This window comes from Hippopotamus amphibius, chromosome 12 (assembly GCF_030028045.1).
Source record: "Hippopotamus amphibius kiboko isolate mHipAmp2 chromosome 12, mHipAmp2.hap2, whole genome shotgun sequence".
NCBI lineage: Eukaryota > Metazoa > Chordata > Mammalia > Artiodactyla > Hippopotamidae > Hippopotamus > Hippopotamus amphibius.
Genome location: NC_080197.1, coordinates 39,065,742 through 39,082,130, shown reverse-complemented (window position 1 = coordinate 39,082,130; position 16,389 = coordinate 39,065,742). Strand labels below are relative to the sequence as shown.

General features: G+C 44.3%; 1 protein-coding gene across 10 annotated transcripts in view; it reads right to left on the bottom strand.

Annotated features, from left to right (window-relative positions):
* Positions 1 to 16,389, bottom strand: part of KIF16B (kinesin family member 16B) — a 291,849-nt gene that overhangs the window by 235,807 nt on the left and 39,653 nt on the right. For all 10 annotated transcript variants that reach the window (XR_009048392.1, XM_057701881.1, XM_057701879.1 and 7 more), the window contains 7 exons: positions 10,876 to 10,992; positions 8,764 to 8,861; positions 7,937 to 8,046; positions 4,701 to 4,843; positions 3,061 to 3,229; positions 2,454 to 2,585; positions 1,122 to 1,297 (listed from right to left, as the gene is read on the bottom strand). Coding sequence is in view for 9 of the 10 variants with exons in the window: in XM_057701881.1 (XP_057557864.1) it covers positions 1,122 to 1,297; positions 2,454 to 2,585; positions 3,061 to 3,229; positions 4,701 to 4,843; positions 7,937 to 8,046; positions 8,764 to 8,861; positions 10,876 to 10,992 (945 nt within the window). In the remaining variant the exon portion in view is untranslated. The remainder of the gene's footprint in view (positions 1 to 1,121; positions 1,298 to 2,453; positions 2,586 to 3,060; positions 3,230 to 4,700; positions 4,844 to 7,936; positions 8,047 to 8,763; positions 8,862 to 10,875; positions 10,993 to 16,389) is intronic.

Below are 16,389 nucleotides of genomic sequence, written 5' to 3'. Positions count from 1 at the left end.
TCACAGGCAGCTGGACTCCTAGCGTTGGCAGCTTCCTTTCACACACAGGAAAGCTCCACATCAAAAAGGACAATGTACGTAGAGATATTTTTAGGTACAGAGCAACTCCTGGCCCACTGCAGTCACCCAGATTATGGGACAGCACTGTCGCAGGTGTTGAAGGACGCAAGAAACTCAGCGAGGTTCTCAGCCTGTCGATACTTTCATGGGTCAAACCACTCACGGGATGTCAAGGGCTTTGAGGGCCATATATTCCTGGAGGGACAGCTGACCTGGAGAGAGCACTCTGCATTTAAAGAAAAGGTGTTTGTTTTTGTTTTTGTTTTTGTTTTTAATGATACGCTTCAGACATCCATTCATGGGATGGAAAATGGGAAGAAATGTATCTTTATTTTTAACTCCAATTTAACGCAAACGTTTTAAAAAGTGCTCCTTGACTCTCTCTCACAGCAGTGTCTAAACCTAACAGCACCAACCACACTATGACCACAGAACTTAGCTCAGTATGTGCACCACGCAGACTATGAGGAAGTTTATGTGGCAACCACAAAAGGACAAGGCTCCTGCACAGAAACCCCAAGAAACCCTGAAGTGAGGCCATTTCAACAATCGAGCAGGGGCCCCGGGGCCAACATCTCAGCCAGGCCACAGGGATGTCACACGTGTCCCTGTATTGCCAAAACCACTTCCGTAACAGGTGATACGAAGCAGAGATTCAGAAAGGTGCTCAAACGAATCTCTCATTCTGTTAAAATACATTTTCAAGTCATAAAATGCATGGGTAGAATTTTAAACATTACTCCAAGCACCTTGATTTCCTTCCACTAATGGAAGTTATGCTGCTAATCCTACTGCATGCTAAATTTCAATCCATAACTGATAACTATTAGATAGTTAATCATCTCGGGTTTAGTGGATAAAATCCTACACACGGAGCACATAATGAATGCAAAGGCCAACGGGGAGGGTGTTCTAAAGGAGAGACTGGCTAACTCGTTCAAAGCTTTACTTAGCACTTATTTACTCAAATCAATACAACCACTGAGATAAGTGTCTCATTAAGATCCAGAAATAGATGCTATTACTCAAAGAAAATTACCCATAAGTCTCAAAAAGCCAACCTGATTCCCTTGAGCAAGCAGCGTTTTCAGCCTGGCTATTTCAGCTCGCAGCTCACGGATGAGCTTGACGTTGGCGTCCTCATTAATGGTAGGCTTGTTGATGATGTTTTTGGCTCTATTTGCATAGCGAAGAGTACTTAGGGTTTCTCCGTAATTCACATCAGCAGGTGAAATGGCTGTGAAGAATGAATTCAAAAAATAATTTATCCAGCACTCCATTTCATTTAACACAAAGTTGGTTTGTAATTTAAAAGTCAGATTAAGCCAGGTCATTGGACAGACTAAATATTCATTGCCACAGTCATGAATATTAAAAATTATATAGGACTTATAGGAAAGGTGATCACTATACCACATTAAATGCCATTTTGCCCTTTTTAAGTTTAGCATCAGCCATCTAACCAAATCTAAAATGAGACAGGAGATTCGCCACTGTGGTTTAGGGAGTTTTCTCTGTTGAAAACATAAGAACAGGATTTCAAGATTATTTACACGTATCATTATAAAGTAGAAATTTAAATCCTTTTAAAAGTTTTGGCAAAACCTACCACCTGTAAAAATCCAGAGCACAATAATTTTTTAAACGAGTCAGTAGATCAGCTAACACTTTTTCTTCTAAAGCTTTGGTTAATCAATCATACCCCACTCCCACCAACTCTAGGGTTTAAGTGACTACACAACTGCATCTGGGGTGCATACCCCCTGCCCCCAGGTAGCTCCCTTGCCTCCACAGTGACTGCATGGCTTGGGCAGGGGGACACATGAAGGTGGGGGGGGGGAGTTAGGAGAGAAAGAGTTTTTGAGTTCAACAGTTATCTCCCCTTAGCACATTTTTTCCTCTTTTCTGCTTCTTCCTGTTAATTAGTGAAAATACAGACTAAAGTATATTACTGTTATATTTATTTGCTATATTTACTGGGCTTTTTTCCTCTCGATTCTTAATTTTAAATTCCATATTTTCTGCTTTTAAATAGAAAAACACAGTTGGGTTGTTGTTACTTTATGTCCCTACAATGATTTTCTCCCACGAGTTAACAGAGTTAGAAGTTTCTATCCTGTACTTTAAGCAAAGCTGAGAATCATTCTGCACGGACATCAGCTTGAGTAATCAAGAACAGGGCAAGTTAATGTAACTAGGCAGAGGGAAGAAGAGTCACTGACACAATACTGTAGACTGGATCACAGTTTCAGTGCTTTTCTTCAAAACAGAAAAACTATTTTTTTTAAATAAAAACATGCTATTTCCTAATGAGACACTTTAAACTTAAATAGTTACGGTTAATTCACAAGAAACACTGTATGCTAAGGAAAAAAAAAACTTAAAATTCTTACTGGCAATCATGATAGTTTTAGAGTTTCCTCCAAGGCTATCTTTTAACAACCAAGTCAAAACAGAATCCCTATAAGGCACAAAAACTTGCTTCTTCTTTACAAGAGGGTTTGCTGCATCCTGAGATAAATCAGCTGTAGGGAGAAAGAGAAAGGGGTGGGGGGAGGGCGGGGTTAAAGACAATTATTAAAGGTCTTCTCTCTGAGTAGCACAGACATATATATACTACCAACTGTAAAATAGTCAGTGGGAAGTTGTTGTATAACAAAGGGAGTCCAACTCGAGGATGGAAGATGCCTTAGAGGACTGGGGCAGGGAGGGTGGGGGGGACTCGAGGGGGGGGCGTCAAGGAAGGGAGGGAATATGGGGATATGTGTATAAAAACAGTTGATTGAACCTGATGTACCCCCCCCAAAAAAAAAAATAAATAAATAAATAAATAAATAAATAAATAAAAAATAAAAAAAAAAAAAAGTCTTCTCTCTAATTCGGCTTCAAAAAACCTTGACGCTATTGCTCTGGTTTGTAACACAAACATTAAACCTAAGTGCCCCGTGCTACCTCGGCCCCACCAAGAACAAGAGGCGGCGGACACAAGCGTGCACCCACCTAAGGCAGAAATGACGTTTCCCAGAGTCACGAGGGACTTGTTGATGTTCCCCCCTTCCTTCAGCCGGACCCCGGTAGCCCCGGTGGCATCCGCCCGCTCACTTCCGGCAAGATCGACCAAGTGGATCTTACTCACGGTTTCACACGGCATTTCAGAGTCAAATTTTGCCTGTGGTGAAATATGAACGCAAAGTGGAAAAGCTATAAAGAGCCCCAATGTTTCTATGTTTATATAACATTGTTTTATATGTTTGTGTGTTTATAACACAAATTCTAATTATTTTCCACTCCTCACTGTGCTCTCTCAAGGTATTTTTTTTTTAATTTTGTTGTTTCATTGGCCTTCTTCCTGATTACAAAAATTAAATTGAATACAATAGACGCCTACGATACGTGATTCTTAAACTTGCTGAAGAACTACGGATTCCATGACCCAAATCACTCATTCACAAAAACGGCTGTCTGACCATGGCAGAAGAGGAAACTAGGCCCTGAGGGGCACGCCACAAAGAAAAATATAAGTAAACAAATAATTAGTTTTGTTCTCATCCAAAATCTGCAACATTACAAGCACAATAGCTTTCCAAAATATGATACAGACAATTACGTGAAACATCACTCAACCATTATTTGATGTGAAAATTCAATTTGTTTAACTATAAAATCTTGAAAATCTTAAATTCTGTATTCCTTGATTCTGAATTCTACTGAAATTTTACTTTCCCAAAGACTTTTAACCTGTTTTACAGTCTGAACCAAAACGCCAAAAAGAAATTACCATATTCTGATCGAAAAGCAAGGCTCTTAGAAACAGGGACGGCCACATCCTAATCCGCATTCACCAGAAAACAGGAGAAAAACCAGCAAACTACAGTAAATCCAATGGAAAGATCTAACAAAATGTAAATTTGTAGAGGATTTATCAGGAGTTGTTCCAACTGACCTTAGAGAATGTTTTCATCCTCTTTGCACTCAGATCCTCCTCATTACTGAAAGGTTAAGTTTTTTTATCTGATGTGCTCAACAGTTCATACAGGCCAGGACCTCCCCAAACTCCTAACATGTGCTAAGTGCTGAGAGGACCTGACACCTTCACGTTCATCTGTTCCACCAGCCTCGGTGTTAACATCTTTTCCCTGAGCCCTTTCCACACACATTCAAAATGCGCTCCACCTCCAGATGAGAATGAACTCCCACATGAGTACTTAAAAACGTCCTTCGTCCTTTAATATCACTCTAATAATCCCAGCCAGCACTGCGGGGTGAGCTCCACGGAGCCATGATGGTCCACGAGGAGATACTCACCTTGGCCTCCAGCTGCTCTGACTGGCAACCCGGCATCTCCCACAGAGTTGGCAACAATGAAAACTTCGGCCTTATTAAACACAAAGCAAGTATTTTTTATGTCTAGAACAGGGCAGAAGCCTGCTAAATATTCCTCAAGGGTATACATCAGGTTATATTACAAATGTAACTGCAGAGAAACCAGCACACAGCACACGTTCAAGCGTAATGAACAAGAAAACGGCAGTGGGCCACCGCTGCCGCTCCTGGCTCCGCACGGACCGGTCCTCGGCTAGTGCCAATCAGCAGGTAAAGCCCTCACGGACGAAGCCAGCCAGCCTCACAGCTGGCCTCACCTGTGTGAACTTGATGGTGAAGATGGCGTGAGATCTGCTGCTGACGTCATTCATCCCAGTGGCGGCGGTGGTCCGATTGATGTTTCCTGCGTCCATAAGCTCTTCAACATCACTGTAATTCTGTACTAAATGTTTGGATAAATCTGAAAAAAAAGGGGGGGGAGGGGTGAAGAAATCTCCCCAGGATATAATAAATGGAAGAAGAAATGTACCTCTATGAAATACACAACTGTACCAATCTATGGTGGCTTATAATGCAGATTCAGGAGCTAGGCTGCTGGGGTCAAGTCCAGGCTCTGCGGCTGACTAGTGGACTCGCACAGTTGTGAACAGGGCACTTAACCTCACTGAGCCTCGGCCATCTCTCCTGATCCTGCACACCTATCGCATACAGTATTCAGGGTAACTATGAGCTATTATCATCAACCTCACTAGCACTAATCATAGCCGGGAAATATAAACACTACCTGCATGCGAAACGCAATAGCATTCTTTTTGAAAAACTTTTCATTTTTTGGGAAACATCCGTATGCTTCTAAAGTCAAAGGCTACAAAAAATATTCTGTGTAGGGATTTCCTAGGTGGCACTGTGGTTAAGAATCTGCCTGCCAATGCAGGAGACATGGGTTTGAGCCCTGGTCCAGGAAGATCCCACATGCCTCAGAGCAACTAAGCCCATGTGACTCAACTATTGAGCCTGTGCCCTAGAGCCCATGAGCTACAATTACTGAGCCCATGTGCCGCAACTACTGAAGCCCACGTGCTTAGAGGCCATGCTCTGCAACAAGAGAAGCCACCAAAATGAGGAGCCCATGAATCACAATGAAGAGGAGTCCCTGCTTGCTGCAACTAGAGAAAGCCCATGTGCAGCAACAAAGATGCAGCCAATAAATAAATTTATTTTAAAAAAAAAAAGTATTCTGTGTAAAGCAGCAGTCCCCAGCCTTTTTGGCACCAGGGACTGGTTTCATGGAAGACAATTTTTGCACGGAAGCGGGGGTCTGGTTTAGGCGGTAACATGAGTGATGGGGAGCCGCAGACGAAGCTTTGCTCGCTCGCCGGACGCTCACCTTCTGCTGTGCGGCCCGCTCCTAACAGGCTGCAGACCAGTACCTGGTGGGGGCTGGGGACCCCTGGTGCAAAGGGCCTTCCCCCTCTCCTATCTGATAACCCCTCCCCCCACTTTCCCTCTGTCAGGTAACCCAACATTATTAGCTTCTCTAGACCCTTCCAGAAATAACCCATAGGTATACAGGCAATTACGTATATATTAAAACATCTCTTCTTCCCCTTTTATACATTGTAGCAGACCATATACATTGTTTCACATCCTGCTCTTTTCTGGGTAATCATGTATTGAAGAATACTCTGTATCGGTTAAAGTGATCATTTTTATGGCTGTAGAGCATTCCATTGTATGCATGTACCAAAACCAACTTAACAGTTTCCTACTGAGACTACAGAGGTTGTTGAGAGTTTGCTTCCTATACAAGTAAGGCTGCTACAAATAATCTTATACTTAGGTTTTTACAAATACGTGTGAATATTTCTGCAGAATAAACTCTTAAGAGGTGGAACTGCTAGATGAAAAAACACTTGAAATTTTGATGGATGTTGCAAAACTGTCCTCCCTCAAAGGCACTTGATGCCCAGCGGTAACACATGACACTGCCTGTCTCCCAACACTGTCTTACCAGGTTCCTTACATCTGCCGGCGACAGGCAACAAATGTTAGCTCGAAGAATCTTTATTTTGCTTTCCCCTGATTATGAGTGAAGCTAAGCATTCTTTCCTCCATTTAAAAATCATCAGTATTTCCATTTCTGTGGACCATCTAAGCACATCCTTGGTTCACTTTTCTCCTTGGTGTTGGAGCTGTACTTATTAAGTTATAGGAGCTCTTTACATATTTAAGAAACAAGTCCTCTGTCTGAAACTTGAATTGAAAATATTCTCTCCACGTAAGTTGTCTTTTTACTTTGCTTATGGTGTTTCTGCCAAGTATAAAGTTAGTTTTTTGTTTTGTTTCACTATTTCAAATTTAACACTTTTATTTGATGGCTTCTGAATTTTAAGTAAAAACTTTAAAAGCCTTCCCTTCCCCAAATTTCTAGGAAAAAAGTAGTCCAGGGTTTCTTGCAGTCATTATGTCACTTGCCATTTACCCTAGTATAAAAACTGAGCTCTAGTACCAATTTACCTTTTTTTCCCCTCCCAGACAGCTTTGTAACCCATATTCCCCCAGTGTTTGAATAGCAGATTTACTAGAAACTAAATCCCTGTTACGTATCTACATCAGATTCTGGATGTTTTACCCTACTTGCTATTCTGTCTTCCCAAACCCAGCTCTGTAATGCGTTTTAACAGCTGAAAAACAGTTAAAGGGAAAACATGAAGGCACAGTTAGGCTAAAAACTATTAACAGTAATAGTTATCCCACACTCCTCAGAACAAATACATAATTACACACCTCACTTTGGGCATAAAAAGCAAACGTTCAATTGAAAATTTACTAAAATGCAGATGAGGGCCTGTTTGTACACCTGGTATCTCCAGGTAAAAAAGACAACGGAAACAGGAACCTCTTTTAACCCACGACGAGTTCTCAGTCTTGACTCCAACAAGACACACAGGAAGGACAATAGCCACAGGACAGCCCGTCTGTGTGTGATTCCTAGCGGCCAGGCGCCACTCAGCTGCCGAACACAGAGCCAGTGTGTAGAGCTGACTGTTCTAAGAACAGCCTTCAATCCAGCCTATTTTTAAAATAATTCACAAGGGGCAGCCCTTTACCTATCACTCCCCTCACAAAGGACCGTGACACAACTAGTGCAGCACAACGCAAAGGCCGAGAACACAGCACAGGAAGCTGCAAACACTCCTCCCAGAAGCGAGAGGTCTCAGAATCAGTAAAAACACACGGCTAAAATGCAAGGCCAGTTAAAGAGCCAGGCTGTAGGGTTGCTTATCTTGCCAGAGAACTTGGAAAAACAAGTTTCTAGAGTTCTTAAAGCCAGAGGAAATCTATTGGCAAGCCCCACAAAGTCAGCGAATGCCCAGTGAAGTATAAACGTGTTAAATGAACAGCGTGCAGAAACAGCACATGCAATTTTTACTATAAGATTCCCAAACTAATTTTTTTAAATCTCGCTCTTATCCTACATTTTTTTCTCTAAAACTATTATTTTTACAAAAATTCCCAAGAAGAATAGGGCTGTGAAAACATTCATTCTTACCCTCCACGTAAGGTCCTTCTTTTGGATGCTCACGGACTCTTAAATTGAAGGTTTTGGATGACTTCCGTCTAAGTAGATCTCTCACACGTTCATTATAAATTTCTAAGTAGCTAAAAATTTCAAATAGAGTTGAATTCAGCAAGATGACTTCAGACATTAATAACAAAAGTGACAGCAGCAACATACCTTTATGGGTGGTGACCACGATTCAGGTGCAGCACTTTGAATGGATTATTTTATTTAATCCCTACAATAGCCCAGGGGTAGGTACTGCTATTAGCCCCATTTTACAGGTTAGGCAATAGAGGTTCAGGGTGACTTAAACAACCTGTCCAAGGCCTCACAGCCCCTGACAGGTCAGGCAGCCAGGAGAACCCTGGATCGCCACATCTGCCCCCAAACCACTGACGAAACTGCCTCCCCACACAGGTTTAAGTTCAAGGAGGAAAAAACACCTCAACCACCCAGATTTACTTAAATACTAGATTTACAGTGATGCTGCCAACGTAAAGAATAACACAAATCTTATTCAAATAAAAGAATAAGGCAAGTGGGTATGCACTGAAAGGTCGAAAGCTCACTCCATTAGAGATAAGCATCCTTCATTAGTTTCTGACCAAGCTGGGGTGTCTCTAGCAGCCTTCCAAACCCCAATCCAAATGGTGCCCAAGGAAGTCACGGAACACATATGTGCTTTAAGCTTTACTTCCAACTGGCACAGCACAGGAGGGAGAGAGGCAGACTCTCCTCTCAGGAATCCAAAGGCTTTTATCCACTCCTTGTGCCTTAAATCAAGCTCACACTGTTACTCAGGCCACGGGCCCTACCTGACTTCAGTGCGAAAAGATGCTTCATCCCATCTGGTGGTTTCATTTATCCGACTGAAAAGCCCTTCACAGATCCGGGGTATTAAGCCAGAATCGCCCTGCAGAGGAAGGAGGGACACCTTAGCTGTCACTTGAAATAAAAGCAACCAACAACTGCATCTTCAATTGGCTGGGGTAGACTTAGACTCTGGGGGCCTTAGACCCACCCCAGGGCCCCGGGCACACCACTCACCCCCTCCAGGGCTACTTCCTACTCTTTGAAATGAGAGAACTGAGCTTCCTAATTTCTACCTGCCAGGACCATGGTAATACACAGTTATCAGCTGTTCATCAGCTAAATCATGGCTTGCAAACATAAGACGACTTATTCTCTAGCTTTCAAACCAGACAGTCTACTGCTGTAAAATAAATGTTAAAAATCTGATCAAAAGGACAAAAAAAGGTGAAATATACAGCAAGCAGAAAAGAAACATCAATGAAATCACAGTAAGTCCTCAAAGTAGCTAATAATTGTCTTAAAACGTAGGTGATGACCACACTAAAACATGCAGTATACCCCTCCTTTGGTGCATCAATCCCTACACTGGTCTTCCTCGACAGGAAGGTTTTAATACATCATATTACTTGTGCAATGTGGGCATAATTAGTAATGTTCACGTTTCAGTTGGCATTGACAAGCTGACGAACTTCAGAACGGTACCAAAGACAAGGCAAAATGTTCTCGTTAAAAAGCCAGACTTTAAGGCTTCAATGTTTCCTTCTGAAATCCCTATTTTCACCCAATCTCCCATCCCAAAAATAAATAAGTATATAAATAAATACACACATATATATCATCAGAGGTTCAGGAGAATTTTTTTCTTTATACCATTAAATCTGTACTAATTCTTGTAACGAAAAATTGGGACTTTCACCACATTTTTTGTTCTTACATTAAAAAATAAAATAAAAAAAGAATACCCAATCGGTACTCGACTGTAAGGTCAGAGAAAAACAGCTATAACTTATGAGTGCTTTGTTGAACTTACTATAAACCAGCTAAGAGGGAATCAACATGCAAACTTCATTTTTAGAGAAGGCTTTTTTCCCAAAGGCACAGTAGGAAAGCAGGAAGAGAGAAGTAATGGTAAAAGGAAATGTGACACTCTTGAAATGGCTCTTCTCTTATTCTCCCTACTTCTAGGCACTGAGGATTTTTAGTACAGCATTTATTTTCTTCTCCTGTAAAGGAAACACCTGGATTTAGAAGCCAGGACACATGCAATGAAAGGCTTTCATCTGGAAAAACCTATCCTCCTTTGATGCAGTACTTCTTCCACAAACCACCAAAGCTGTAGTATTCAAGGCACCACTGAGCCTGCCAGCAGGAAGCCCAGCTGTCCTCTGCTGGGCCCTCCACATCTAGAACAGGCCGCTGCTCTCAGAGTCAGTGAACAGTTTTCAAAACCACAACATGAGAAATGTAAAACATGCAGGCAGTAGCCAGGTCTGGAGAAAACACAGGACAGGACAAAGTCCTGCAATCACGTGCAGTTTTTCCTCTGCCGTATTTTGGGGCAAGTGTAACTTTAAGGTCCTTAATTTATACAGCATAACTACTAAACTCTACATACTATGTTTATAACTATGTAGACTCTATATCACCTGTAAAATTCTAACACTTTTTAGGTACTCACTGGATTTATGCAGTACCTTTCCACTAAGAGGGTTTTTTTTTTTTTTTTACATTTTTTCTTGGGGAAAAATGTTTTGAATAATTTTAAAAAGCACAGAGTTCAGTAATTTTATTCAAACTGTTGGGCTGGCAGAAAAGAAGAATAAATTACTTGCGGGCCCAGCATACATTTTTTGATAAGATTATAAAGCCTTTAAAAACGGAAAATTAACTGAGGCTCCCATCCATTATTCATGCTTATAAACTTAAAACTATTTCTAATTTAAAATCTCTCAAAGGAAATTTTGTCCACCTTATTACTGAGTTTTATCTTATTGCTAAAGAATGATCAGAACATGAAAAGCAAGTTAGTACAGACCACGTAGACAAAAGAGATACTTTTATCAGTCCAAAGAGAGATAATGAGAAATTTCCTTCCCACACAGTAAACAACGTACAGAATCTCCCATCATAGTGTATGACTTTCCTGATCCAGTCTGCCCATATGCAAAGACACAAGCATTATAACCTTCAAATGCAGACTTCACGACATCTGTGCCGAGGTTTTTGAAAACCTGAATGCAAAAAGAAAAGAAAAAAAAAACAAACATAAAAGATACAATTACCATGGATTTTAATAAAAGCCCCTTCATTGATGGCGGTATTCTTGAATACTACTTTCATCAGGATTACACCATGTAAATAAATCACTACAGAGCTGTTAACAATAGAATTAGTGTATACTCCAGTTTTTAATCAAAAGGAAACTTTTTAAGGAAGCAAAAAGCAACCCCATCCTTTTTCCCACTTAACAAAAAATTCCTGAAATATAAAAACATAAACAAGGCAAAGTGACAAGCATGTATAGAAGCAAGGATGACTTTAAAGCATGATGATTTACCATTTCAGAATTAAATAAACTTATAAAGTGATTCATCCTATAGCAGACCTTCCAGAAACGAAACATTCAAAACCTGAAAGTCACAGAAGCCAGAAGTTATGGCCCAAACCATGCCAAATCGATGCCATCACTTTAAGGATACGGCTATTCATCAAAGTACGTCTCCGGAGGCTCTCACAGAGTGAGTGATGGGTGGGTGCAGGTGAGGCTGGGATGACAGGCGCCCCCGAGTTAAGAGTCCAGTGTGTTTTCCTATCTGGACACTTGCCCAGGATGGAGAGGGCAGGAAGACGAGCTGTGTGGGGCCTAGGCTGGCACCTGCAGTGGCCTGAGTGCACACCCACTGCACCACACAACTGCAGTGGGATGCTTTGGGGATTGAAAGGGGGTAAAGGACAAACACTTGACTCCCACAATCGACGTAGATGGGGCACATCAGGATGCCTGGTCATCCTCCTTACACCAGCTGGGGAGGGGGCCGGCCAAAGCTTTCTACCTCTCAGACCAGGACACAAGGGCGCACACAACACCTCCCTGCTTCAAAAACAAGGCACGTCAGCAGCTGAAGGGACACCAGCGAGGAAGTGCAATCACGTTCTCCGTCTGAGCCAGGAAAAGGTGTGGGGTCCCCGCAGGCCAGGGCGGGCGCCTCACGAACCCCTCAGAGGAGTTCGGGCTCCGTGAGCCATGCCGGGTGAGCCCAGCTCAAGACACACCGTCTCCTCACAGGGATCTGAGCCCTCCGGCCAGACGCCACCCCAGACGGGGCTGATGAACACGGGCCATCTCGCTCTCGCCTCCCCACACAGACATCCCTGCCGCCAACACAGCCTGTCAGCCAAGGACACCTCAAGCGCCATCTTGTTTAGACTTCGTCTCCTCAGTGACGTCGAAGACGTCCAGAGCATCCTTTCCACCGAGCCGCTTCCACAGAGGACCCTCTCCTTCCCCTCCTCCACTCGGAGTTAAGTGTCATCCATTTCAGCCTTAGCAGCTGATATTTCCTGACCCTATTCCCACATGCGGATGACTAACTCAACCTTCAACGACAGCAGCTCACACCGTGTTCGCGATCAGTCCTCGGGGCGAGTAGTGTCACTAGACCCACTGTCTAGGGGAGAGGTTAGGTCGCTGGGCGCACAGCGGACGAAGAGTGGGACCCGCACCCGGCCTTCCTGAGCCCAAGGCTCGCGCTTCTACAGGCCTGGACGCCGAGTCCTCTTCCCACGCTCTCGATGTCAACCTGGAGGCCCAACCCTACGTGGAAGGGCCTCCCCCACACCCCCCCACACCCATGCACCACACCTGCACCCCCACCCCTACCACCCCCACCACACACTCCCACACACCCATCCCACACACACCACACACCCCTACCACACACCCACACACTCACACACCCACACACCCCCACACACATGCACCACACCTGCACACCCACCCCCACCACACACGCACACACACGCCCCCATGCACACTGCCACACACCCATCCCACACACACCACACACCCCTACCACACACACCCACACACCCCCATCCCACAAACACCACACACACACACAACACACACACCACACACATCCATCCCACCACACACATACCACACATACACACACACACACAGAGACAAACACACAGACACACACACACACACACACACCCCCTCTGTGAAGAAGCAGAACCAGGAACCCCAGAGGGACTCTGGGCTCCAGACTAACCATCTGAGGCTCCTTTTCAGCACTATATATGGGACAGGAGGAAAACTCTCAATATTTCTTTAATTCTTTCTGATTAGACAAAAATCAAAAGGCAGATACCATTTTTACCACTTCACAGAGTGCCACTGGAGAGGAAAAACAGCCTTCCAAAAGCTTCCCAAAGAATAAAGGAAGGATCTTCTCTCATACTTTTGTCTGAGGTTAAAACAAAGCCATGGAAAATACCATATTTAAACCAAACCCCAAAGTTTTCAAAACGAAATTCTTCCCCAGGGTTAAACCCTCCCCCCCACTTTCCTCTTCCTTTATTCTCTAGAAAGCTAACTCAGCTGGAGTTCCTCCAGACTCAGGGGGCCCAGGTGCAGCTGGGGCTGGTGGATGTGACCCCACGACAGGCCTAGAAAACGCAGGTCCGGAGGCACTGAGACCCAGGCCTGGCCCCGTCTCAGCTGCAAGTCAGCTGGGGACCCAGAAAAGCAGCAGGACAGGGCCCACACCTCCGGGGCTCCCGGCAGGGAAACAAGCTACCCCAGCGCAGCTCCCACCGAGGACTGATCCACTATCGTCCACCAAACCGAGGCGGGGAAGGAAGGGCTGCTCGGTGGGCTGCCGTCCTGCCCTCCTGGCCAGGGTACCCGAGTCAGCCTCGCTGCTTGCCTGAGAGGCTGTAAAGCTGACTTCCAGAGCAGAGGGAGGCACCGCGGGGCCTTGCTTGAGGGAAACTCCCCACAAGAGGGCGCTGTGAAAACAAAAGACTCTCTGTCCAGCTGTCAGCTGGGAGATTTGTAGGTTTCAAGTTTCTCTTGGGTCAAATCAAGGAAAAGGCAGTGTGAGATCAAAGCCTCCCTTTGTAGTCTGAAGAACCATTAAGAAAATTAGACCTTAAGAGTCTTTAATCGACATGAGTATGGACTTAAATTGCTCACTAATTTTTTTTCTAAGTCTAAAATTAATTTGGAAGGCAGAAATAGTCATCTTACTTGGGATTTGTTTAACATTACGGGAACTTGACTTGTACTAACAAGCATGATATATTGTCTCAAGATGCCTTTTCATTTAAATGATTTTTTTGAAAAAGAAAAAAGAAAAGGAAAAGACAAGGGCTGACATCCCGCTAAGCCTGCACCTTCCCCTGTTTACAGCGGGGGTGCGACCTGACAGCTCAGTTCCTGTGCAGGATCCAGCAGTATCAAAACTAGTCACTACAACACCAGCTATTAGGGTTAGAGATGAGGAGGATTACCTTCTCTTTCACAGTGCTTAAAAAATAGGTGTTTTCCCCAAAATGCCAAACTCACAGAAAAAAGATCTGATTTGCTGTTACCAGAGGTGGGGGAGGGGGGAGGGAGGGAGAGCTGGAAGAAGGCGGTCAAGAGGTACAAACTTCCAGTTACAGGAGAAGTATGTTCTAGGGTGTACTGAAGGACAATGATGACTACAGTTAACACTGCTGTGTGATATACAGGAAAGCTGTTAAGAGAGCAGATCCTGGGAGCTCTCATCGCAAGGAGAAATTTTTTCTTCTTTTCTTTCTATTGTGTCTATGTGAGGAGACGGATGTTCATTAAACCTACTGCGGTAATTGTTTCACAAGATACGTACAGCAAACCATCATGCTGTACACCTTAAACTTATACAGTGATATATGTCACTTATTTCTCAATAAAACTGGGAACAAATGCAATAAAAAAAAAAACAATCAACTAGGTGTTTTCCTGTCTCTCTGCTGGTTTTATTAATATGTGATTCTATTGGAAAGTGGTGTTTACTAACATATCTCAAAGGCTTTTTCAGTTTTGAATCGAACGTACAAATAACCTGAGATTGTTCCAGAGTGAAGGAGCCCAAAGCATCTGAAGCACAGACAACTGAAGCATGAAAGTCTGCTCCTCAGCTGCGAACTCGTCTCAAACTATTTTTAAACTCTGGGCAGGTATTTTTAACTCTTAGAAGAGCTACACGTGTTACTGCCTCCCTGACCTTGACTCTCACTGAACCCAGGAAATATCACCTGTTCCCATAAACGGACCACCACCTGCAGAGGACGCCTCTCGGTCAGCAAACACCTGCTGAGCATCTCCAGGGAGCCAGGCCCTGCTGTCCACGCCGCCACCCCCATCCCTGGGCTTTCCCTCAGTACAGCCCCTGTCCCCCAAAGGCCGCAAGTCCAGGTTAAACAAGGGGAAATCCAGCCGCTCGCTGCGTAAGTTAGGAGGGAAACCTTCATGGCCCTTCATTCATCCTTTGGTGAAGACATTCTGAGAACCATGCAGTGAACCAGCTTTCCCCTTACACTCCCCCAGAGCAGCCTCTTCATTCCCATTCCTACGCGAAAGCTGAAAGCGGGATTCTACCAGCTGCAACGTTCTGCTTCTCGCCAGACTCCTGGCTACCGGTGCTGACTAATCCGCCTACTCAGCACCAAAGTCCCCTGCACTCACATGCTCGCGCATCTATTTCACTCATCCGTCTAATCATTCAACAGGGCTGCCCCGTCCACCTGTCACTGAGAACACACCAATCCCCCCTCTGAAACCCTTACTGCCTTCCAGCGGCATCTCCACCACCCTATGCATCAGCCCCAGGATCTCAACTCTCCTACTATTCAGTCGATTAGATCTATGGATTTGAGCAAGCTATTTAAGCTGAGTCTCCTTGACAAATAAAAATGGACCTAAGCTTTACCTCATTTGGTTCTTGTGAGGCTTAAACAAGGCAGCATCCCTGAGCAGCAAGCAGCGTTTCTGACTCCCGTGCAAACTCCAGCAACGTCAGTTCACCTTTCCTCTCCCAGCCCCTCTCTCGGGCCAGGCACCACATCTCCCCTCACGGCCCCCGTTCCTACTGCTGTTGTCCTTTCCATGTTTCCCGATACTGGATCAACATCTTCCAGATACAATCACTCCAGGCCTCTCCATGCAACAACTTCTCCACGTTCATAGCCAGTCTTAACTCCAACACCTACACCGCCTCAGAAAGCCATTTGCAAACCAACTACGTTTCTCAAGTGCTAAGGATCCTGCAACTCACCTGGGGCCTTGCTAAAAAACGCAGTTTGATTAGTAGGTCTGGAAGAGTTTCTGAAATTCTGCATCTCTAACACTCTCCCAGGCAACACTGAGATTCTAGTACGAGGACACACCGAGTTACAAGAAACTAGACCATGATACCACGTCAAGATGCATCGCATGGGTCACATCCCAGGGCAGGCAGGACAGGAATTCTCAGCCTCGTTTTAGCACCTGGAGACCTGAAGCCACGTCTCTAAAGAAGCTGTTAACAGGCCAGGGAGAAGCCCTACTGTGCAGGCAGATTCCCCCCACACACTGTGCTTCCCCAGAACCCCGCTCT